This window comes from Phoenix dactylifera, chromosome 1 (assembly GCF_051530095.1).
Source record: "Phoenix dactylifera cultivar Ajwa chromosome 1, Ajwa_hap1_PhDact_Kaust_v1.1, whole genome shotgun sequence".
In the NCBI taxonomy this organism is placed as follows: domain Eukaryota; kingdom Viridiplantae; phylum Streptophyta; class Magnoliopsida; order Arecales; family Arecaceae; genus Phoenix; species Phoenix dactylifera.
Window position 1 is genome coordinate 1,458,063 of NC_143190.1, and position 25,826 is coordinate 1,483,888.

The 25,826-nt window shown below is 38.1% G+C and overlaps 2 protein-coding genes across 7 annotated transcripts; both read right to left on the reverse strand.

Moving 5' to 3' along the window:
* Positions 1-59: 59 nt before the first annotated feature.
* On the reverse strand, positions 60-4,000 carry LOC103703693 (F-box protein At5g46170-like). 5 transcript variants are annotated; one of them, XR_603472.6, is made up of 3 exons: positions 2,360-3,924; positions 2,066-2,157; positions 60-596 (listed from the first exon to the last, which is right to left on the reverse strand). XR_603472.6 is itself a non-coding variant. In XM_008786636.6 (2 exons), exon 1 carries the CDS (start codon positions 3,628-3,630, stop codon positions 2,398-2,400), a length of 1,233 nt encoding a protein of 410 aa, XP_008784858.4. In that variant the 5' UTR covers positions 3,631-4,000; the 3' UTR covers positions 60-596; positions 2,360-2,397. The 5 variants fall into 5 exon arrangements, 1 of the variants encoding a protein (XP_008784858.4); XR_603471.6 differs by having other exon boundaries at positions 2,063-2,157; positions 2,360-3,887; XR_001879229.5 differs by having other exon boundaries at positions 2,044-2,157; positions 2,360-3,887.
* A 3,079-nt stretch (positions 4,001-7,079) lies between these two features.
* On the reverse strand, positions 7,080-22,395 carry DELTA-OAT (ornithine-delta-aminotransferase). 2 transcript variants are annotated; one of them, XM_039114547.3, is made up of 10 exons: positions 22,029-22,395; positions 18,902-19,010; positions 18,390-18,620; positions 14,461-14,620; positions 14,293-14,348; positions 11,331-11,483; positions 10,996-11,093; positions 10,606-10,686; positions 8,408-8,641; positions 7,080-7,419 (listed from the first exon to the last, which is right to left on the reverse strand). In XM_039114547.3, exons 1-10 carry the CDS (start codon positions 22,166-22,168, stop codon positions 7,257-7,259), a joined length of 1,425 nt encoding a protein of 474 aa, XP_038970475.3. In that variant the 5' UTR covers positions 22,169-22,395; the 3' UTR covers positions 7,080-7,256. The 2 variants fall into 2 exon arrangements, with proteins under 2 accessions (XP_038970475.3, XP_088572428.2); XM_088716302.2 differs by lacking the exon at positions 18,390-18,620 and having other exon boundaries at positions 22,029-22,387.
* Between the last annotated feature and the right edge of the window lie 3,431 nt (positions 22,396-25,826).

Consider the following 25,826-nt stretch of genomic DNA (forward strand, 5'->3'; position numbering starts at 1 on the left):
AGTAATTCCATCCAGAAGCATTAAAAAGAATCACAGCCAGCAGGAATGTAACACTTCAGTTCTACACCCACAAATCTATTTGCTGGTTTATAAAGCAACATAATGCTGCTAAGATATCAAAGCGAACAGACAACTACCATCTTGCGAATTAATAGGTCATGTGTTAGTTCTGTGTGGCGGTCACAAACCGAAAATTCAGACTGCTTGTACATGAGGTTACAAGAACACAGACAATTATGAAAAATTACAACTCGATCCAAGTTCAACAGCAGAATAACTGATAGATTGATCAGTGCAATTATGCTAATGCACCAAATACAACACATATGTTCACTAAAGACCATACCCAGAAGGTACCATATTGACATTGTAAGGATCGGCGGGGTTGGGCATAGAGCTTGCTCTAACTGCCCCTATATATTCTTAAAGAGGGGGGCCCAAAAAAACAGGAGCATGCTACTTGTCAGCTCATGAAGGTGATGTTGCAGCTCATCATCATTGCAGCAGAAAAATGTGAGTTATCGTGCCGTGGAGGAGTTGGTTACAAACAGATCTGAATCCTTCATCTGCCTCTTCTCTCTAGAACATCTAAAACCCTGAAAATTCAAATGATAAAATGGGTAAGTTACTCATACTTAACAGGAAAATTTGTTTATGAACCCTAAATATATCAGCCAGAAAAAGAATAGAACACAGTAATAAAATTGAAATTCTTGCACGCTATGATTTTTTATTTAAAAAACAAATAACATCAAAAAATGCATTCACCATACATTGACCAAAATCAGAAACTAGTAGAAAAATAGTTAATAACCAGAGTGAATATCATTCCTCAGCAAGAAATTAGAATATCCAAATTTGGCAATTCATTGAAGAAGATAATAAGACAGAATATCAACAAATGGTACGAAAGTTTCAACTTCTATTTCTAGGTAGATGAGGGGCATAGGCAATTCGACTTAGGCTACCCCTTCCAAGTTCCAACCTTGATGAAGGGGGAAGTTGATGGTAGATATATGGTACAACCATGGAGAAATTTAGCAGCAGGTTACCTGGTAGCTTCATTAAGTGTTGATGAAAAAGACCCTCATGGTGCTGTGTTCAACACTTCGCTGAGGTCATTGAAAAGAAATTCCAAAGAACACTGATACAACCAAATCTTCATATAGAGAAAATTAACCATTGTTTTATGAAGACCATTTAACATATTTTAAGAAGGAAACATAGTAGTGCAAGAATTTATGATGGGTAAAGGTAAACTAAGGATGATAAATTATAGTAGCACTTAGGTAGAAGGATTATAGTCTTTTAGGAGCTTGTTTGGATATTCCTATAGGCCCGAGCTGAAAATCCTGCAGGAATCAGGCCTGTCCGCCCATCTAGCTTGTATCTTTGAAGGGCCTGCCCAAATCCCAGCCTTTGGGCTGTAAGAAGGAAAAAAGGACCCATGGAGGTTTTTTTTTCTTTCTACAAGATTTAGGCCGAAATGTGTTTGGTTGACAAAGCCATGCTCTAAGGGGCTCCCCAATCTACAATCCTGCAAGATTTCCAGCCCAATCTTATAGGAAAAATCCAAACAAGCTCTAAGTATCATCCCCATCCATTTAATTATATGCAGTCTATAGCGAAATTTGGAAGTTGAATAAATTATAACTTATATAACTCACTATTTATGTGCTTCTGGAAGACACAAAACATTCCGATATTCCACTCAAATAGGGCTAAAATATATGCACCAATTTCCTTTTTATGCCAAACTTTTTGATAACACAGTTTAGTCCGGATGATCCTCAATTACGAAACTGTGATTCTGTGAAGAATTACATGCATTTCAAGGAATGCAAGAAGTCAGTAAAGCCTAAGATTTCTTTTCCTGCACAAGTAAGACCTATAAAACCTAATGTCAGCAGTCCCCGCCCCCTCTCCCCCCGCACTCTGCAAACCAAAAAAAAACAAAAAAACAAAAAAAAACAAGAAGAAACACAACTAAAAGCAACAAATTTAGTAATATGCAACATATAAATTAAATTTCAACCCGATGACCTCAGAAGGGATCACATACTACCAGGCCTTCAGCATATGGAAATAAACAATCAACCCCAAACAGATTCCGCATACAATTCCACATCCCAGTCTCCTTCGCCTTCATCCAATCTTCTGCTCATCACAGGGGAACAAATGAGACAACCATTTAAAATTCCACGGTATCATAGAGTGCTCGCTAACCTACAAACTGTTGCTATATAACATAAAGAAGGAAACTTTGCATCTCCACAAGCTAATGTTTTATCCCCAGCTAATCAAAAAAGAAAAATTCTTAAGCTGGAAACAGAATCATCAAACAAAAGTTAAAATTCACCTTTGGGGGATGGATTTTCTGGGCAGCTTGTTCTGAGATCAGAAGGAATTCATCTCCAGGCAGTAACTTCTCCTCTTCACGAGCAACTTAGCTGCGGTCCTGTATGGCTCTTCAAAGGCATTCAAGACCCAGCATCCATCAGAGGACCCAATACCACCACCACCGCCTCCAGGTGTCTCGCTCGGCCGAATGGCCACCAGTGTTGCTCCCTCGAGGACCACCCCACCAGGCAGTTCCAGGTGGGGGGCGTACCAGAGCCGCATGCTGAGGGCCGGCACGAGCGTCCTCTGCGACATCCCCGACGCCGAGACCGGCTTCACCCGCAGCTCCTGCAGCTGCCCCTTGCTCAGGGTTAACACCCCCTGTCCATCAGCGTCTGTGAGATCCAAGCTCTCCAGCGTCTCGTGGTTGGCGATGATCGGCTGGAGGAGGTAATGGCGGGCGGAGGCGGCGATGAGGGAGCTGATGGTCCACACGACCCTAAGCTTCAGTCTTCCATTGGTGTAGAAGGACTCCGGGATGTTCCCGCTGTCATCTCCACCGCAGGCATCCTGGAAGCTAGGGTTAGGGTCAGGGTTGGAAGATTTAGGGGAGAGGAGCGAGGAGGAGGAGAGGACAGAGGAGGCGCAAAGGATGACGCAGTTGTCGAGGGTGGAGCCGAAGTCGGCCTTCCACTTGAGGAAGACACCGTCTTCGACACGGATCTCGCCGGAGGGGAGCTCTATCCGGAGGCGGCGGATCTCCTTGAAGTTCTTTAGGACCTCGGTCGGGGAGTGGTGGGAGACCTCAGAGGAGGAGGAGGAAGACGAAGAAGACGACGAAGAGGAGACCGAGGATCTTCGGGAAGCAGCGGAGGCGGCGGGGGCGAGGATTTGGCCGAGGGCCTGGAGGGGCTTGACGAGGCTGCCAAAGACGAGGCGGGTGAGATGAGAGAAGACGCCCCGACCCTTGTCCGGCCCGGCGCCTCCGCCCCCGCATCCGGCGGCGGTGGTGGAGGAGGAGGACGGGGCAGGGTCGTCGGAGATGACGCAGTCGACGTGGACGACAACGTAGTCGACGAGAGGGACAAGGGAGTGGAAGCGGTGGGAGACGACGCAGCACCGGCCAAGGGCCTTAACATCCCCGATCCGGTTGAAGACGTCGAGGAGCAACGAGTCCGGCAACCGGTCGAAGTAGTCGATCCCCTCCGCCCCCTCTTCCTCCGCCCGATCGCCGCGCCACGGCCTCGACCCCTCCAGATCCAACTCTCCCCGGCCGGCGAACGACGCCATCGGATCCCAATACTTCGTTAAATACCAATAAATATCAAAACAAGCAGAGGAGAAGAGCGTAGAATCCCTTCCGTGGAACCAAGGATGGAATCCGGCTTTTTTCTTCTTTTTTCTGGAGGGGGAGGAGAAACCCTAACTCCAAAGAAGTGCGGAAAAGATGAGGAAGGGATTGGGGAATTTGGGAGCGAGACGGAAGTGGAGGGGGGGACGAGATTGAGCCATGGCTTAATGCGGTGGCGACGAAGAAGATGAGAGACAAAGAGGGGGCAGCCAACCTAATTTAGTTATTTAATTATTTTTTTAATATTTATTTATGCTATTTAAAATAAAAAAAGGAAAAGAAATTGAATTGGGAGTACCTGGCGGGCTTGAGAGAGCGATGGGCAGCGGGAAGCGAAAGAAAACCTCCCTTCTCCTTCTTCGTTGCTTTATTATTTTTTTATTAATTTTTTTCATTTATTTGATCGGACTTTGCCGGCCATTTTTAAATTTTTTATTATATATATATATATATATATATATATATTGATATATGAGCGAGTCACATTAACCTTAAATAAGCACTGCTACGAAAGTTCTGCTAGACAATATACCTCAAAGAAGGTAAGAAACAGATACAAAACTCGTCCACCGAAGTGGTGAGTCGTAAAAAAGTCAACCCAATTTTCAGCTCTATTACTCTTTCGATAGACATGTATAGCCAGAAAAACAACACACTCCTCCAATAATATTAGAATGTAAAGCAGATGGTCTGCCCTCAACCCCACTTATTATTATTATTTTTTTTAGTGTAAAGGCCACAATGCGGAAGAAAGATACATAGGGAGGGATCGATAAGCTTTTTTGTTTTTTTTTATTGACAACTATGTTTTTGGTCGTTGTAGCTTTTAAAATATTTTTAAATAAGTTATATAATTTAAAATTTATGAATTAGGTTTCTAAATTTTTATATGTCATTTAATGTAGTTCTTTCAGTGGATTCCTGCTAATTTCTAGTGCCGTAAAATTGCGTGTCATGCCCACTTGAGGTGCTTTTTCTTGCTGGCACCAATGTTAGCGTATTGATGCATAAAGTTAGAATTTTTTTTAATGATGTGGTACATAGATAATGATGGAGAAATTATTGCATTAAAGATCGAACCAATGATTCCCTACCAATGTAGCTACTCCAGCCACCAACGTAATTCTCCAGGTCTCCACTCTCAACCAAGATTATTTATCGACCGGAGTTAGGAAAGCAGTTCCTCACCTCCCATCTTGTTTGGTCGACGAGACGCTAGTGGTGGAGTTCGATGCGGTCCACGTCCCACAGCTCCAGAAGACCACGGCGGCGCCATCTACGACGGCCGCCCACCGGGGCCCTTCCCCACGAGGAGGGAATAGAGAGAGATTACATGGAGGGAGAGTGAGGAGATGTAGTCTAGCTGGATGGAGGGATTGCCGAAATAGATATGTACGGAATAGAAAAATTTCACCTACGTAAGTAAGTCTGTTACAAATAATGAAAAAAAGTAATAGATTTAGGCTCTAGCCTGCTTCAATCTTCACTGTTGGCTAGGTTGCTTCGATTTTCACCACCATCGAGGCTCCCAGCCTCCCTTGCTAAGGAAGGGAGGGTGGCAACGAGATCATGCAGAGGGACTGGATGAAGTAGCTCGGAGGGTTTGTTTAACCCTATTTACTAGCCAGTTCATTTCTTATGATGATATAAGGCATAGGTAATGATGCGGCGTGATGATGTGGTTTTCAGTAATTAAAAACTTTCAGCAAAAATTCTAATATAGCATAAACTTTTTGTTATTTTTATTTTTCTTTAAGGTGAATCTCAAGCATCTATTTGTAAATTTATCTTTTTTTTTTAATAGGAGCAAACTTATACTATCAAATATTATCAATATTATGAAAACCAGCTGTACCTTCATGTATTTTTCCTCAATTTTTTGCTATTTTTTTTCTTTAATATGGAGCCTAAGCATCCTTTTACAATTTTTTTTCCCTAATAGGAGTAAATTTTTTCTATAAATTTTCAAAACTTACAACATTCTTGCGATGGACTGTACAAGCATGGCTGGAGTGGGTATGATAGGTAGAAGCCAAGGGCATCCATGTTTTATGGTAAAAAGAATCTCCATTCTTGCAAAGAGGAAAAAATATATCAAACTTATAACAACCAACTCTATTTTCCTGCAAAATATTCTAAAAATCTCTCTCTCTCTCTCTCTCTCTCTCTCTCTCTCTCTCTCTCTCTCTCTATATATATATATATATATATATATATATATATATATATATTAAAGTGTAAACCTTAAGGCACCTGGTTCATTATCAGTGACAAGGAATGCCTACTTGCCTACTGCAGCGTCCTTCAAATGCACTCAATTGCCCCCAGGACTCCTATTCCTTCATGGGCTCCATCTGCATCACATCAAACAAAGTGGGTCCCTTCTGGACAAGGCAAGTAGTTTAGATGTTGTTGTAAGCAAGTCCATTCATCTTTCCTCTTTCAATGGCTGCTAAATGATCTTTTAGGTATCTTTTGGACTGTCTAACATGTCTCTTTCCTTTCCATTGCCATTTTTTTTTCAGTTGTTGGTCCTGCAAAAGGACTAGACATAGATTAGCTATATTACTTTTGATAGTGAATTATTGTGCAAGTTATATTTTTTGATTATCCATCAGGGTCATCAATGCAAGTAACCTAGCTTCTTTAGAGAAATCATACCATTATATGTAAATTTATACGCTACAGTAATAGCAATTAGTTATTATAGTTATAAATATTATAGCCACTCAAGCACATGGTTTAGAAAAGAGGAAGGAAGAGATTGCTCGAAAGCCATATGAAAGAAGAAAGAAAAAAAGATGGTTGGAGAAAAGATGGCATGCATCGGCACTAATGGGTAATATACTATTTAATGGATTGAGCAAACCTTAATAAAGCAAGACCATTGGGTTAACGGTCCTTTTGCAACATTTGATTGAGGAGCAGAAGCTGATTCATCGATTCGCAGGCTTGGACATTGGGAGAAAACAAGACAAAAAGAGTCTGGAAATCCATTCAATTGGCTCAAGTGGAACTTAAAGATACAATAATAGATGCCATCATGAGATCACTAGGATACCTAACTATATTATATTGTTGATGAGTGAGGAGGCAATTTTCTCGTACTCATCAATCAGAGACTATCAGAATATAGATCTGGTGACAAGTCCTTTCCTAGAGAACAAATGCAGCAATATAAAAACCAAGGCCTGTAGGCCAAGTTCGAAATGGCAGGTGAGTTGTTAATGTTGTCCATGATCACATTGTTTTCAGTTGACAAAGAGAGGCCCGTAACTCTATAATATCAAGATGATACTTTTTTTAAAATGAAGCAAAAAAAAAAAAAAAGAGGGACCTCTCCGACGAGGCTCAAGAAAAATTCTCAACTTGACTAACATAAAAGAGGTGGAGTATAATAATAGATTGCAATTACAAGGGATGAACTTCTACAAGCAAATGGGATGATGAAAATGGTGGAACCATCATTGTATTATTCAACTATTTTTCAGCACAGGTAAGGTGAGAACTGCAATAGAATGTAATATTTCACTCATCCATCTCTCTCTCTCTGTGAAAAACGAAGCTAGTTTTCCATATCGGTGGTGTCGTACATTCGCCGCCCACATCTGTCGCATGCTTGCTCAACCACTGGGCTTTCTAGTTTAGGCTTCTGCTTCTGCATCTTTGGCAAATCAATCTCGAATACATCATTCAAAGCCTTTGATGCTTCACTGAGCTCCTCCAAACTGGGGAAAAAAGATCAAAGATAGATGAAAGAGAAATAAAATGCCGAATTTCTGAATGTAGGAGTAACTCAGCCTTACAGAACAGAGATGATTCTTGTCATCAACAAGCACTGCATTTATACATTTAGCATGATCTCTTTTTCATCATACAACTGGACAGCGCTAGAAATTGGACCAAAAAACCTCATAAAGTTCAGCACCACTGTCAACTGTCAACTAAGTAGTGATTTCTTTTTTTATAAAGATAAGGGGCATAAAGGAAAAGAGAAGAAAAAAGGCAGATACCAATGAATCTAACAGAAAGAGCACAGGAGGAAAATATGTTCTCCAAACAGGGTCATGATCTACTAGAGACCAACAAATAATACAGCATATAATGAACTCATGGGTTTGAATCCTTGCCTGAAGACAAATATAGTGTGTGTCACTCCGCATACAACAAACAGGCACACCAGATTGACATGCCTAAGAAAATGCAAAATTTCAGGGGGAATCACTTATCGGTAATAATAGTTAGCAGTTGGATATGCTCCTCCGTGAAAAATCAATCTATGATATTAGACCAAATGTAAGTTGATAGCATGTATTCACAATGGTGTTGCTAGTTTGCTTCTCCGTTTTCTCACTAAACAAAGATGGATCACTCACACATGTCGGCAACTGAAAGGGTTCATTAGTCGATTCTTCTATCACATTCGGCAAAATGATATTCAAGATTAAGCATATTTAGAATGTGGGGGAATTCGTCAGTTAAAACATGGCCACAGATTCAAAGAGCTTCAATAGATATAAAAGAAACAAACAGCATCTGAAATGTAGAAATCATCAAGTGAGCCATAGCTGACAGGAGGGGGAAAAATAGAAGGAAGATGTCATAAAGCTGCTACCCATTTGTTTGAAAAAAATCAGCTGTTCATTAACCATATTTTGGTACTTAAAAACCTTATGGAACTCCTAAATGAAGATAGAAGCTTTGACAGTTGCCTACCTTATGGAGAGTGGAGGAGCTAAACGAATTATAGTGTCATGTGTTGGCTTAGCAAGAATGCCCCTCTCCTTTAACTTAATGCATAAATCATAAGCAGAAACAGGAGACAGAGCTTTGTTGTTCAGGTCTATTGCATTGAGCAACCCTCTTCCCCGGACCTCTTTAATTATTTTGGGGAACTGGTGTTGAACCTTCTTTAACTGATCCCTGAATTCCTGGCCCATCTTGGCAGCCCTGCAGAGAGATCGGATTCAGTTACAATTTCTTTTCCAAATTTATGCTCACTATAATGAGAAATAAAAGGAAAAACAATTGATATGTTGAATTTCACTCAAGCTTGTCAATGAAAATTTTACTGTTGTATAACAAAATTGTAGTATTAATAAAACAAGATCTTCCCAACATTTTATAAAACCACAATATAGACTAGGTAAGAAAAGCCTCATTCGACAAGTTGTATTAGTAGTTCCAAGATTTTACAAGTTCTAGAGTATGCAGAATTTTTTGCATGATTCATAAGAAAATTCATAATAAGATTAATTATGCAGAGGAAATATGGTGATTCACTATATATAGTCAAATCTATCAGTATAGAAGGAGTTCTGGAGTTCATATATTAGAACTAAATAACCTACAGAAAAGTTTTTGGTATTCAGCATAAGCAAATGTAGAGGCACTGCTAGTGTTATAACTTGGTGTACTTAAAATGACGATACACCCCCCCCCCCCCCCCCCCCCCCCGACCCTCCCATCCCTATCTATCGACAACTATAGAGGATATTTTGGTCAACTACTGATCTAATTGGCAGTCCATGAGGCTCTTCCTTCTCTTTTTCCTCCTATATCCTTTCTGACCTTTTCTCTTGAACCCTCTTCACCGGATGCCCCCTTCTATTATATTAAAAATTGTTCTCTAAGGGACTGCATAATTCCAAATATATAGTTTCACAAAATTTGTCCCTTCAAGGTCTGCTTTTCGCTTGAGTTCAAGGCAAGATGCCCAAAAATGTTGTTCCTAACACAGTATTAGAGAACCTTTCAGACTCATTTGACTTCCACCTTCTTATGCATTTGTTTTTGACATCTCTCTCGATTTTGTGAGTAAACTAGCATAAGTACTTGCTGATTCCCCTCAACTTTCTGGATTCCTTTTCACAACATTTTGCACAATGTACATGGAATTCATTGTCTGTATCATGTGGGATGAACATTTCTTCAAGGTACAGTGAGAACTGTGAATGCATGTGGCTACAGGTTACAAAAAAAGTTTATCCTTCCCACCCAACTCAACATCGAGCCTGGTTCATGAGTGACACTCTGTAAAAAAGGCTTTTGTGAACATTCACACGGATTCCAACATCTAAATTGGGATTTGATGTGTCTCTTGATATGATTTATGAATCTAAAGTTAACTAATGAATCTACAAGAACTATTTTCCATTTTTAATTTTATTTTTGGATTGAAAGTTCACCTTGAAGAGATGAATTGCGCACTACTCAAGCAGTCACACCTTCTGCTGAATGGAGGATGTTCTGGGTTCAAAACTTAGGAGGTGTGTCCCCCAAGTGTTTTGGACCTGGGTAAATCCACCAGGTGGCTCTTCCCCCTCTTTCCCTCAGAAAAGGAAACTATCTCCAACATAAAATTAGCCAGACTACATGTTTTGGATTAACGGTCATCCAACGCAGCACATGCTGAAATGGGTATGCACCTGTCTCTGCCCATTTTGGATGAACTGTTCTATAAACTTCTTAACAAACTTAATGTAACATGTAGATACTTTATGAGGAAAAAATTCAATGCAAGAATTATTTATCAAAAGAAAGCAGACAAACAAGATTACCGATGCATCTCATTAGCTGGCATCCTGAACACAGTTTAAGAAGTCACAACATACATAGTAAAGGAAGGGGAAGAAGCATGCATCAGATCATTATATAATGTTGGGTAGAGAGAAAATCTGAACTGCACTTTTCCGGGTTCTTGCTTTTCCCAGAGACACTAAAAAGATTAAGTATATCTTAGATAATATAACTGACAATCAAAACAAGAATATCTTTTCAGAAGCATAGAAGAATTAATACTGAATACTTTGTTCTTTCCTTAAAATGACAATGTTCTGTAAATAAGACTATTCATAATTAAGACGCGTCACAAAAATGCACAATGCAAAGACTCATTTAAACAAATACAGTACCTCTCAACTAGTCCTTCATCTTTGATTACTTCAAGTGCAGCAATTGCCACTGCACTAGCCAAAGGATTCCCTCCAAATGTGCTGCCAAAATTTTAATATGAGTAATATAAGCTCTAGCAATGTTTAATAATAAATTAACCCCATAATGATGTAAAGTATCTTTTTTAGGTAGATGAGTTGATTGTCCAAGAGATGAAGGACAATTCTGGAAACTGTTGCAGTAAGTGTGATGGCAACATTCAGTTCATTTACTAGAATTTCATTATTCCATTGTTTTTCCCTTGAGGATTAGACAATCCATAACTCACCATCAGGATTAAGTTGGAAGAGGGGTGGAGAATGGATACGGTGGAACTCGTGGAAATAGGTAAGAACTATAAGAGTGTTTACCTTCCATGCTCTCCTGGCCTGATACATAGCATGACATCTTTGTCAGCAAGAACTGCACTAACAGGTATTACTCCAGCACCTAAAGCTTTTCCAAGGATCTGGTTATACATGAATAACTGATGTTAAGAACCGATGCAATGTGACAAGATAACTACAGGTACTCCTGAGATAGAAAAGAGGTATGTATTTATATCTGAACACTGACAGGTGTTTTCTAACATAAACAGAAACAAAGAACCCATGCTTCAATGCATTTTCATGTGTTTGTATCACTACAATGAATTTTCAGCCTTGGAGTATAGATAGGTGATCATAAACTACAGACAAGAACCTACCACAACATCAGGTCGAACATCTTCCCAATCACATGCCAGCATCTTTCCAGTGCGGGCTATGCCAGTTTGAATTTCATCAGCAATCATCAGAATGTTGTGTCTAGAGCATAGTTCTCTGACAGCTTTCAAATAACCACCTGGTGGTATTATAACCTGGGAGAGGTGCACAAAAAGTTGATAGAGAAATGGTCGAATAATGCATGACATCAATAATCATGAAAGAGAAACAAAAGAAAAGCCTTGGCTAGAAACAATGCTTCCTAAATATTAACAAAGATCTGTTGTGAAATGCAAACAAAGACATCCATGTGCTGTTGCAATTTATGACAGTCCGAATTGACACTCGAAAGCTCAAAAGGAACCATCATCCTTTTAACGATGAATTCAACCTACATGAGTACAAAGTGTCCACTTATTTCGTAGGAAGTGGCTTGCAGTAGTATCCATGAGGTTAACTACAAGAGATTTGAAACTTCTCATACATTAGCACAAAAAGGAGAAAGTTTCTTACAAGTTCCCAGAAGGAAAACTAGAATATCAACAAATCTGGGAAAGCTAAAAAAAAGGTGCATAAGCTGGGAAAGAAATATCTTGGGTCAAGTATACTGGCAACCTCAGAACATGAAAACTAAGTGATTTAATAGCTAGTCATGAAACATTTTTAGAATCCAAAATCCAGTATGATATGTGGAAGTTAATCAAATTCATCAAAGAGATCTGAAAGGATTAAGTTGATTAGACAAAAATAGTAAAATAACGGAAACAGAAAAGTAAGATCTGGAAATTGGCACCATGAAAGGCAGAATTGTCCTGGCCAAATAAAGACCTATAGGAACCAAGATTTGAAAAACTGATCGTTCTACGATAAATACAACCCTCTATGATGGTATGTACCATGATGTACTGCCCTATATCAGCAAATCAAGAGAACCTACAAAGGCATATTATACGGATACATAACTGCTATGCCCCCATAGCTCCCATATCACAGTTAAGGTTCGCCGTACCGGTATTGGACCCCGTACTGATGCCACACTAGAATAGTATCGGTACAGTACGGTATTAAAATTTTTTTTACGTACCGAGGGTCGCTACGCCACCCGTGCCAGTATGGATGGTATTCATTATGCCCTCAGAACATTCTGACAAGTATCCTTCCAGTGTCCATGGTCTGACATCAACCAAATATTGGCCGGCACCAAAGTCGCAAAAAGTATGACTAAACTGATGGGTAGCTTTAGTCATCCAATCCTTTTGGCAACCAGATTCCCATCATAATAAGCACATAACAGCCATATACCTCAGATTTGCAAATTTGTCTCCAGTTTCCTTTTGCTTTATTGTCTAGTTCTAAATGTTCTTGAGGTCCCACAGATTCCTATTAAAGTAACAGCCCCAGAACATTAATAAATACCTATGCACACTCCCATTTCTTGGCATCAATTAATAATATATTGCTTTGAGTTCTCATTTTTTTTGCATGGCCTGATGTTGTGTGAGAAACCCATGACACAACACTGCAGAGTCAAGAGGAGAAGCTTGGTACAATGTCGGCAGCTCCACTTGAGGCCCTATTAAGACCAAAGTTGCACCCTCAAAGGTTCAACAGGAAGAGAAGCAATGTCAGGCAGCTCCAGGCAACAACCCATTAGCTATCCTTTGATTTTTCTTGAAACCCTAAAATGCCTCTTTTTTAATTATTTCTTTCACATCATTTAATTTTGCTTTCACTTGTGCCTTCAATTTCATTGCACTGCTCTTGATACACATGTGGATAAGGGATCGTACCGCTTAGACAGCATCAATGATAAAATGAAGAGATAATCTAAAGAAAAATCATTTATTCAATAAAAAATAATGATGGTGAATTTTCAAGAAAATAACAACAGGATTTTGGTTTGTGAAAAAGACATCTTGCTAAATTGTTATTCCATCTCCTGCATACATGAGTTGCAAGCATCATGGCCCCCAAACTCACTAGATCCATTAGTTTGCTATGTACACTCCCATACTAAATCTCCTAGGAACTAAAAATGAGTACTACAAAAGATTGAAAGTTCAACCACCCACCACCTCTTCAATAATAGATGCTAACTCAAACTCACTGACGTTGTAGTCCAAATAATAATAAAATCTTCTAGTTCCTACTTTATGACACTTGGTTTATTGGCACAACCCCCGGTGCAGTAGTAGCTCTACTATAGTTGACCATCCCAAATGTCTTGCATAATAGATCACCAAGAAATCTCTCTCAATACTTCTTATGACCTTACACAGGATCCAGAGGTTCATGCAAGAATCACTGGTTAGTAAAAGATGTTTTCTGCATCCACCTTTAATTGTTAACATCGAAGGCATTAGGCCACATCTACTATAAGTTAGATAATATGCACCCCTGAGTTAACCAACTAGAGAGTACCCAACCATGCACCTACACAACTAGCCACCAAACCTTTGCACCCTAGATTTCCTAATATTATCCAACTTGCCATCTTATCTACTCACATCAAGCATATGGCTTTGATGTACAGAAAGGTATATGCCGTTTTGCTACTGACTTGCAAATTGCAACAGTTAAGGCTCCTTTACACCACTGATCCCATGAAACAAGCTTGAGTTCATCTCACAAAACCAAAGTTTGAACACAAGACAGAGTCAGAGCCTGTGTATGTTCATACATCTAGTACATAATGGAGTTGTGAAGGGACTGTGGGATGAACTGAATACTTTAAGAATATGGAGTTATCCATTACATCTTCACAATTATTTTTTGAGAAAAAAGTTGAAACATTAACCTCTCTTTAATTGTTTTAAAAAAAAATTAAAGACAAGCACAAAAACTTTGTTCTCCAAGCAAGCCCTACTGACACCAATAAGTTTCTCATCATTCAACAAGTTTTTGATACATCATAGATGAGGTGTGAACTGAAACAAAATGCAACAACTTCTCAAGCATACTTACTCCTGCCTCTCCTTGAATGGGTTCAAATAAAAATCCGCATACTCGATCGCCATGGTCTGAAATTTAAATAATTTTGTGGAATCATGTATAAAGAATATGGTAAATACAAGAATTACTGAACTAAAATACTTGCTGTTGGATTGTCATGTGGGTATCCAACGTACAGACCTTTAAAGATTTTCTCAAGGGCATCAGCATCACCAAAATCAACTTTGAGATGACCTGGAACCAAGGGACCGAAACCACGAGTAGCGTCATTGTCACAGCTCATAGATATTACACCCAAGGTCCGACCATGAAAGCATCCACAACAAGACACAATGATAGCCTGCAAAGTTATCCGCTTTTTGTCAGCCAGCTGTTTTTAATGAATGAAATCAACATAGTTGCTGGAAAGGCTATTGCTTTTAACTAAGTGGAGCTCACAAGAAATTTTGCTCAAGTATATCTTCTCAAACATGCTCAGCACAAAGGATTTTCCATGCACACTTTGCGTGATAAGAAGCAGTGAATATCTAGGGAATGTACTTATTACCAAACTATTAATTTTATGTTCTAGAGAAATCATACATGTCATTGCATATATATATATATATATATATATTACATAATGAATAAACTTCAACATGTGTTCTAGAATGAATTGAATAGACTAGATTATCCTACAAAGGTTGCTTTACTCATAGTCTAGACCAAGGTCCACAATCTCGATACTGGGTACCGTATCGTTGCATTACCATTTTGGTATGGTATGGATTGGTACGATATGGAAAGAATCTTGTATCAAGACAGCTCTCGAGCTATTTTTCTTACTTTTTATCTTGTATGCCTTGATACGTATTGGTGCAGGGCCTATATAGACCTGAATATGATCTTCATACTAGTTCCAATTTGGTACGGTGTGGTAGACCCTATACCAGATGGTTCAGGGTAGCAGTAATCCATGATCTAGACACTTTTTATTAATAAGTAAAAAGTAGATTGAGATCTAGGCCATGAATGTAAGTTCTACAAGGGTGGAACATTATAATTTCCAAAAGACCTCCTCAGCCATTTAAATTACTAGTCAATATTATGCACGAAGCAGTTAATTTATCAATTACAAATTGATAGTAAGGAATCATGGTACCCTTTGCTAGAGAAAAAGACCAGATAGATGGTAATATGAGTGCCAAAAAGATTAAGAAAAATCAAGAAGTTTAATTGACTCTGTAGGCCTAGACAAATTAGGAAGCATATGATAGCTTTTGACTAGGGGTAACCTCCAACATGGTCCATTATACTGGTTAGTATCAAGATATACTGTATTGCACTGATACTGAATTGGTATGTGGCATGAAAAGTGTACCAAATGTCAATACGCCGAACCGACCCTCGTACAGGGCATATCGATACTATACCAAGATGTTATCTGTATGGGGTCTGGTATCAAGATGGTGAACATTGCTCCAACCAAATACGAGGTTAGCAGAATTAGGTCGGATAATCAGTTTTAGGTTATAAACAGGTTAGATAGCTAACTTGTTTACTAAACCAAGAGACATTTGACTTGGATCACTCTGTTTAATAATCAGGTTGGGTCAACATGACTTGAAACTGACCCATTAATAACTTGAAACCAACCGATTTATCTATTTGACCTATTGACCCATTTAAAACCAAGCTCTAACTAGAAACCTTTTTTTACCCATTTTACTACATTTGTTTTTTTTTAGAATTCTGGTAAGAATAAGGACTTAGTTCAGTCATCCAAATGAGAAAAACTTTTGGAATCTTTCTTCCCTTTTCCCTCTATGAGAGATATGAAACCCTAGTTGATCCTCACTCCTCTTCCCATTACTCTCTTCCCCTTTTCCCTTTTCTCTTCTCTCAATCGGATACTAGGATTGTTATCCACATCCAAACTGAACCAGATTTAGAAACAGATGTGATCAGAATATATCTGACCTACTTTCACCCCTATTTGTCATGTTTTCTTTTGTCCATTAGTCAGATGGATTTGTCGAGGTTTGTTTTTTTTAAATAATATTCTTTTCCTTATCTATGAATAAGTAGGCACCCACCAAGTCCCCTAATCCCCTCTTGGATGGCCTTTCCTAAAAGAAAGGGTCGGTATTAGCCAACAGAGTGACCGTGTCTACACTAGGTGAATCATGTCAAATCGGGTACCCTTATAGGATAAATAGGTTAACTGCGTCACTTTGGAGACACCAGGCACTAGCTTCTCAAATGGGTTATATATACTGGGTCATCTTATCTATTAAAAAATTAGGTCGTCTTTTGGATTTTTCATTTCTGACCTGTTTAATAAATGAGTTGGGCTTAGGTTAAGGTTGAAAGTTTACTCACAATACCTATGTCCAACATGACATGAACCTAATCTCTTGCCATCCCTATTCTTGGCAATGTCTTATATAAGTTATTCAATCCAATACTTGTGGTAAAAATAAAAGTCTGAAAGCAACACAAGAAATAGTACAAGACAAACATAGAGATCATCCACTCAGTTTAATTATATAGTTACTCTTAAATGTGCATGAAAATATCATCAGAAAAATCAAGCTGTAACTTGAAAATAGAACCATAAATTTCAGATCTAAGAAAATCGTAAACAAGTCGAGATAAATAAAGGCCTACGTGGCTACATTAGTTAAGATAACTCTCCATCTTTGCCATGTCCCATTAAAAAAAATTTTAATCTCTCCATCTCGTTGCTAGCTCTATTGAGATATCTTCCTCATCAACTTCAAAATTAATAAGATGTAAGCATGTCATTCTGATACATCTTTATACATTTTCATTTTGTTAATTGCAAGAAAGCACGGATACTTCAAATATATGACCATAGATATTTATACTCGTTAGGTACTTCCGGATATATGTCTAATATTGTGAGAGCCCTTGCTAGCCTATATTTGTCCTACATCGATTGCGTGCTGGGGAGATCCTGAGTACTTATATAGGGCCAAGTAACTAGCTTTTCGGGTAGGGTTCTAGGTCGTTACAAATGGTATTAGAGTGAACCTAGCCCATAGCCCATATGAACTAAGGGACACTACAATACAGGTCCTTTTAGGACAGACCATGAGTTGATCGTGGAGTCTGTGATTAGATTTGGACCCTTCACCTAGTGAGAAGACACAAGGGCTTAAACGTGAGGACTATGTAAGAGCATGTGCTGGTGTATGCTAGTCCCACATCAATTGCATGCTGCAGAGATGTTGGGTACTTTTACGAGGCCAAAGAAGCTAAATAATATCTTTCAGCTAGCTTTTTAGGTAAGGTCATGGGTTATTACAAATACTTGTGTAAAGTATTCCATTTTCAAAATTAAAGAAACACTCAAGATACATCTCATATACACTTGAAATACTTCCCTAATACCTCCAAGAATGAGGGAAGTTCTTTTTAATATTAACCTTCTAATGATGAATGGCCAAATTTGTAGTTTATGATGTTAAATATTAAAATATAAGTATGGATTGGGGTCTGTAAATTTGAATGATGACTAATTGATGAGCTAGTAAAAGTTGATGATGTCATATAAAGTATGGACTATGTTATTTTGATAGCCTACTACATCTTATGAATTCTTTTTTACATAAGTATACGTACTTGTGTATGTATGTATGTATGCATATGTATATATTACACACACATATCTATATCTATATCTATATCTCTATATATATATATAAGTTGGCATATTCAAGATGTATTATGTCCTAGTTTTCAAGGTTTGCCCTATTGGTATATCCATATCGTGTGGCATCTGTGACCCAACTTGATAGAATAATTATCTCTAATTTTCATAATTTCTCATTTCCATATTGAATTCCTGTATTTTTGCCACCCTTGGATCTGAAAGTTTAATAATGATATCTAGTTATCAACACTCTGACATGAGAACTTTCAGATCCAAGGGTGGCAAAACACAGGAATTTAATATGGAAATGAGAAATTATGAAATTTAGAGATAACAATAATGATATCAAGTTATCAACACTCTGACATGAGATGTAGGTTGTAAGAATGCCCTACAACTAAAACACAGACTTGGGAAAAGCTAAACTCCATAGTTTGTTCGATTGCATTACCTCATCCTTGGGTATTTTTTTCTTCTCATAACCCCATTTACGTGCCAACTTCAGAGCAGTTTCCACACCTTCAGCTCCAGTATTCATTGGCAGCATCATTTCATATCCAAACATGCGTGTGAGGTACTCTGCAAAGATTGGAAGCTTATCATTGTAGAAGGCCCTAGAGCTAAGAGTAAGCCTTTCAGCCTGTTCAATCAAGGCTTTCGTGACTTTTGGATGACAATGTCCCTAAAAAGCAAAGCCAAAAAAGGGGGAAAAACAAATGAGTTTCTGAAATAGAAATCAAATAGGCTGCAAATATAGAAACTGACTCAACTGATACCTTACAAATCTCCAAGGATGAAAACCAATTCCACAACAACAATCAACATTGTCATGACACAACCATGTTTTCATTGAAAAATTAATTTTGAGCTCAACGTGTAGGAAGATTAATTTGTTCACAGAGTTAAAGTTTTGAATATTGGTTAGCAAAAGCACATAAAATGGGTTTTGGCAAGACTATAAACCTGATTGACTGCAGAGTAAGCAGATAGGAAATCAATATACTTGTTGCCTTCAGGGTCCCATATACAAGTGCCCCTCCCTTGAGAAAATACCGTAGGAATCGGATGATAACTGCAGATTAATCACAGAATGACTCAGAGCAGTGTAAAAGTTTAACAGTTGTCAATAATGAATCAATGCAAGGGTGATAATATCATGAGTACTAAAGGCATAATTATGACTCGGAAAATCATCAAAAACTAACAAAATTCCACTAATAAAGTGAACAAGGCATGCTCGATTCACTGAAGCTAGTCCAGACCATAGTTTCTTTTTTTAACAAATTGAAAAACAGTGATACAATCAAGGACCAAATATCAGATTGAGGAGATGTAACATTTAACTAAATGTTCTATTATTTAGTTGGACAAGAATTATATAAAAACGGCTAACAGTGGATCAATTGGACAATATATTGATTGCAAACTACAAGATAATAATGTAATCAGCAATGACAGATGTTAAGGTAACAAATCAGAAATATTAATAACTATGTAACAGGAGTACAAATTTAATTCAGAACTCAGCAATTTTCAGAGATTGCTATATAGCATCTAATGGTAAAGACCCTATCACAAAAAGCTGATTATGCTTTCATTTTCTTTACATGATAACATTAAGTGACAATGTTTATGCATTTTGGTGGCAATAGCTCAATCAGTTAATCACCCAGTTTCCTTGTTCTTCTCCTGGAACCTGCCTATCTGAATCATTTAAAGATAATAAATAAATCCATCAATTATAGAAAATTATTTTCTAGTTTAATCCAAATCAAAATTCAGGATCAACCAGAAAATTGAAGATTTGCCATATTTGTGCATGCGTACCTTGTTGTATCAGTATTTTATCCATCATGGCAACATGATCACATTAAATTTCAGATTACGGCTTCAGTGAGTATCATAGCATATTGGGTCAATGATGGATTAATGTGGATGTAGATGATCACAAAATATTCTGGTTATCCAAAGGTCCAAAAGTTGTGCGAAAATTTAAGCATTTCAATGGAATTGGACATAGTCAGTAGGATAAATATGTGCAGTTTTGTTTATTTAGGCTATTTTTGGATGGTTTTATTGGTTCTAACTCATTCCAATTTTAACTCTAGCCACCGTGCTTAAGATGAAATGAATGAAAAGAATCGGAAAACAAGGTAAAACTTGGCTTATTCCTCTGTTTGGCCTAATACACTACTTTAACCTTAAACCACATGCCTGATGCCATCTACATGTCATTAGTATTATGAATCAAAGTATGATCTCCATAGCAAAGAAATTTATACCTAGTTATTAAATGATGCCGACCTTCATGGGCTGATGCAATTTGGTCCAAGGAAACTTTGGACAAGAAGGGGGATAGTCATAAATTCAAAAGGCTACCTGGAATAAATTTACTTGGTTATTCATAACAACTTGTACAATCAAGGAGCCACTCTTGAATGTTATTCTATACCCAGAAATTATGAATAATGAAGTAGGCAAGGTTTGATACAAGGTACTGAAAAGCCATTTCTAAAGTATATGACTTGAAACTCCACAAAATGGTCGTCAAGCAAAAATTTGAACTTTAGCAAGGAACCCTTCCATCTATACCAAGATATCAATAGAAAAATGCACCTCTAGACTAATATTAAAGAACCACAGGCAGATTCTTAGCCAATTTTTAAAAGCCAAAATAAAGTATCAATAACATCAACAGCAAATAATTTTAAAAAAATTATATCTATTTAGTCTTCTCCTATGTGCCTAGAGCTGGCCTTATGAGTCCTTTGCCATTTCTTATTAACAGGGGCTAACTCCTTTGTGTGGTAGTATGGAGGCAACAACAATGTAATATGTTCAAGTTGGATATGGATCCTGAAAACAGCATGGACAACTCACTGGATTTGGTTTATGCACATGTTAAGTTTTCAAACCAAATAGCTTGACAATATAAGTAAACTAAAATACAAGATAAGTTGGTAACTTTACATTTTTGTTGTGAAGCCAGCCGCATCATCTTTGCCTCTCTTTATACATGTTTAGTTAGAGACATACTACTACAAAAGATAAGTGAAATAGAAAGAAATGGAAAGAGAATTAAAAAGATATATGGTCAGGGATGCTAAATATTGCAGTTTAGTTTCAGATATATTGAAACCATTCAAATTTGGTGTCAAAGACATATAAGATAATGCTTAGATCCAACACAATGCCATCCCTATTCCTTTCCACAACTTCCATGTACGTTATATAAAGTCCATGAATCCACTATCCTAACCCTTCAACATCCATCCAAGTCTCTCTCTCCTCACAAATGTATCAAATGTGGAAATGTTCTTCAGCAGAATCAGCACTATCATCAACAGACTCCTACAATCTCTTCAATATATAGTTACACATGTTTCAATGTCCTTATATGTAAACCTAATTTTCATGGTTTTTCATGAGAAAAAGTTAGAACTTGCAATGCAGCGTGGACTATTAAAAGCGCACAAGCAGAAGACGACCACTATAGAGACAGCCAACATATCAGAGCATGAAGTTGATCAGAAAAAAGCCAACTAAGTATTTTGTTGCTTCTAAACAGGTATCAAGTGTATTAGAAGCTCCAACATTAGTACTGCTGTATACAAGAGCAAAGCCTTGATTCATCACCGGTTTATACGACTACCACAAACTACAGCAGCAGATCAAACCAAGCCCAAAAATTCCAAGTTTACTGAGCAAAAAACCAAACAACAAAGAAAGAATAGCACCAATTCTCATCGTATCAAAAATTAGCATCAGCTGAAAATCAGCATCACTAACTCTTAAAAGCCATGGCAACCCTCCAATTTCAATCAGCATATCATCATGCACCAACCAGACTTGTCAAAACCATAGATAAACCCATAAACAAAACACAGAAACATTGACAAACATTTCTTCCTTCCCAACAAAACCAAGATCGACCGAGTCAGAGACCTGGTAGCATCGACATCCAACAAAACCAAATATAATAAATCTACATAAATAACAGAGGATCTAAGTGAGGAAAGCATTAGATCAAGGCCGCAAGAATTTGGGATCTAAGAAGGGGAGTGGTGTGGGGTACAACAACATAGCTTACTTATGAGCGCTATACTGGTGTTCCATTCTCATCAGTTCCTCGGAAGAGGAGGGGGCGGATTTGTGGGGAAGGGCGCACATGCTCCTCGCCCCAATCGCCCTTCCCAGCATCCATTGCAACGATCTCTTGGTCGCAATCATTTGATCTGCTGCTCTTCTTCTCCAAAGAGAATGAAAACCCCTCCCGAGATATCAGATCAGATGCAGGGAAAGAAATTTGGAAATATGTACTGATTGGGTCGCCTTTCTATTTTTTGATTTTTTTTTTTTTTAGCTTTCTTTCTTTCCTTCTTTTTTTTTTTTTTTTTGCTGTGGCAAAAGTGAAGATGGGGGAGGGGGGAGGAAGACACCCCCAACCTCGGGTAGACAAATTTTACTCATACCCTCCCCTACTCATGGAAATCCACGTATGAGTACATCACACCAGTACCACCTAAGCATCCGACAAACCAGATAGCGACTCCACCGGGCAAACCAAGCAGGAGGTATCCGGTCCATACATTTAATCGACTTCCGCGCATTTTGAACCTAGGCCACTCCGGTGGAATCAAAGCCCCGTTCTCACTATGCTACCACTTCGATGGGAAGTGGGAGGTGAAATTAGGAGCCGATGCTAACCCTATCTTTGAATCGAACCTTTACTTCTCTCACTTGGGCTAGGGGTGACACCATCTAAACTATTGATTTAATTATATAGGATAGCTATACGCATGTTCGACTTAGATACTTGCATTATAATGTGACAATTTATATACTTTCTTTTAATGCACTTATAATTGCATAATATGTATCTCATTGAAGCATAGATAATTCATCCCATCTTATATTACTTATGATTTAGCATTATGTTATAACCAAGAGGAGTTTATTGTATATGGGTGGTTACAATTTGTTTTTGACAATATAATATGCATGGAGAAAGAAGGAAGAAAAGTTGAAATGCAGGATTATTCCCATTAGATAGATGGAAGTGGAGAGATGGCTAGGATTTTAACACCTTATAGAGTTATAGTGCTTATATAAGGCTGGTAAAAGATTTGTTGCTTAATGCAAGAAAACGAGAGCCGCGACTATTTACCTAACAAACAATTGCAACAATATACATGAAATTTTCCTTAATCTCTTAAAAATGGCTTATTTTACATTCAGATGACTAATCCGGATATGACGATTCCATTTCCTTTATTTTTCTCTTTTCAGTCTAAATTGTTGCGACCTCTAGTAACTTGAAATCTTAAATAGGATGAACAGAAGGTTTGTCCTTGTCCACTCTTTGGACACACCAAAAAGTTGAAGGGTAATCTTTTTTCTTGTAATAAAATCTAAATAATTGCAAAAATCAATGCACTCGCTGATTTGCCTGCTCATACGACGAGACTTGATTAACCCATGCATGCATATCCAACTCTACCTTGCCATCAAGTCTGACCTTCAACACAAATTTGAGTGTTTATTCTTCTTGCCAATGAGTCATTAGGAATCAAGCTGACACTCTCTCCTTGGCAGCTTTTGCACCAAACTAACATGTTCTCAAACCATGAAACCTGATTTTGAAAGACAATTCGAGATATCAAGAAAATTAGAGGCCTACGCACCAGGCATGCACTGCAGTGATCAAGGACATATCATCATGAAGTGGAAAAAAACGACACGGATTAGGTCACCACCATTTTCTCAAAAGATTAGGTTGCCGATCTAATCAAGCGGCAAAACTGCTTTTCAGTAGACTCTGGGGGTCCTCAACAAAACCAGCAGCCATGAACAAGTCAATCATGTCGGCCAGGCTGCTGAAACCTAGAAAGAAGGCAACATGCAGGTAGGGAAGCAATGCTTGCCTAGTTATCTAGCATAGCATGTCTTGTTATTTGCCGCCTTCAAGTTTAAACATACCTCCAGTCCATTCTTAATCTTCCCTGCCAAGACCAGCATGATATCTATGCTGAGAGTTCATCTTTTCACATGCATTCTAGTGGCTGCAGAGTATTGAAGCAAACTTGAACTTGATTTCATACAAGGCCAATAACTTCATAACTTATATCGATGCTTTTCTATTGCACTTCAAACTTAAAGCACCTGATGAGGTCAAATTCCTAAAAGATGGTGCAAATTCCTCCACTTACAGTAAAATCTTCTATTGCATCAGAAGCTCGATGCAGTGATACAGAAAGGAAGCAAAACAAGTCAGGGTTATCAAGTGTGCGATGCAATTAGATAAATAGGAACAGCAATTGCCCTGCCTTGCTTTATTTATTAGAGCAAAGGCAAGGGAAAGCCGTCAATGTTTAGTAATTCATCACCCGCCTGCTTCCGACACTGAATGCAGCAGCAAACTCGTAGAACTTCAAATGCCCTGCAAGTGCTTCTGCTGGAATAAATAACTCAGAACATGTCACTGAGAGGGCTTATATTTGCAAAGGTGGTCCAGGTTGAATGACACAAAGGTGATAGAATTCTTCTACAAACAGGTGCTGGCTAGATACTTTTCGCATGCTGAGTCATGATCAAATGTACTTCATGTTACTTGCATTTTTTTTCAGAACTCCCCCCTTATTATCTCTGTATAAAATGCAACCCTCTCATAAAATTACAATTTGAATAGCAAGCTGCTTCCTTGCAAACTTATCCAAAGAGAAAAACTTACTTGATCAGTAGAGATGAAGGAATGGCTTAGTTCAGTGTTCTGCTGCATAAGCTCAGCATCAATTTTGCATAAAGCTCACTCAATAATAGTAAATGATGTTGAAGTTACTTTAACAGAATATGCTATACTCTCAGCAGAGGATTTAATCCCTCAAATAATAGATGACCATTACAAATGAAAAATCACACCATACTCCTCCCCTCCATCTTCTTTCCAATGAACTGCAAGTTAAGGTGAACTGAGTTTGGTTAGTTTCAGAGAATTTATGAGGCCCAAGACATTTTACGGTATATGCAAGAAATCGACCAAAATGCAGAAAACTGAATTCCACTAAGCATGGTGTGGTGAGAGGAGCATCAAATGGAGCTCCCTGGGTAGTCCAGAGGGATTGTTAGCGTGTGCATGCTCGCATGCTCATCTGCACATGCATTCATGTATTTATGACCATATATGTGCATGTTGTTTGTGTGTATGATGCACCAGTTGAATTGAATGACCCCAATGAAGATGGAGTCAGATCATTAAAAAGGTTTCAACTTCAAAGATACAAAACAATAAGGATAAAGTTCAGGGAGAAATGGGAAGAGGTTGTCACAATACTATATTAGGGATATGCAACATGGTAGATTCTATAACATGTTGAGAGATATCATTTGTAGTTCTGTGTTGCCAATGGTGCTTTGTTAAACTTTGAATGAAGAATTCTGAACATCTAACCACGGATACTGAAGTTTCAGCAAGAAGTGTTTGAAGGGATTTGCTTTGATACTTGCAGCATGTCATTGTGTTGGTTTGTATTCTAACATATCTAACTTATGCTTTTGACCAATGTCTTAGCCTTTTAGGTTCCAATTTTTCCTATGCCATTTTGCCATTTCAAGCTTTAGTACATTTACCAGAAGAATGGAACCTACAAATGCTGTATGTATGACAAACCATAAAAGAAACTCAAGCAAAAGGTAAATTCCTTTCAAATAAAGTAATCAAGGTAATATTGCAACTTATCTTAAGAACACAAGTACATTGAGTTAATAATCTTCAATATGGGAAAGAATGGTACAAAATATACTAGAGATCAACATCAAAATTGAATCTGTATGTTGATGGCTGTCAGAATTTGCAGCTCACGGGACATCGAAGATTTTTCTGAGTTGTTAT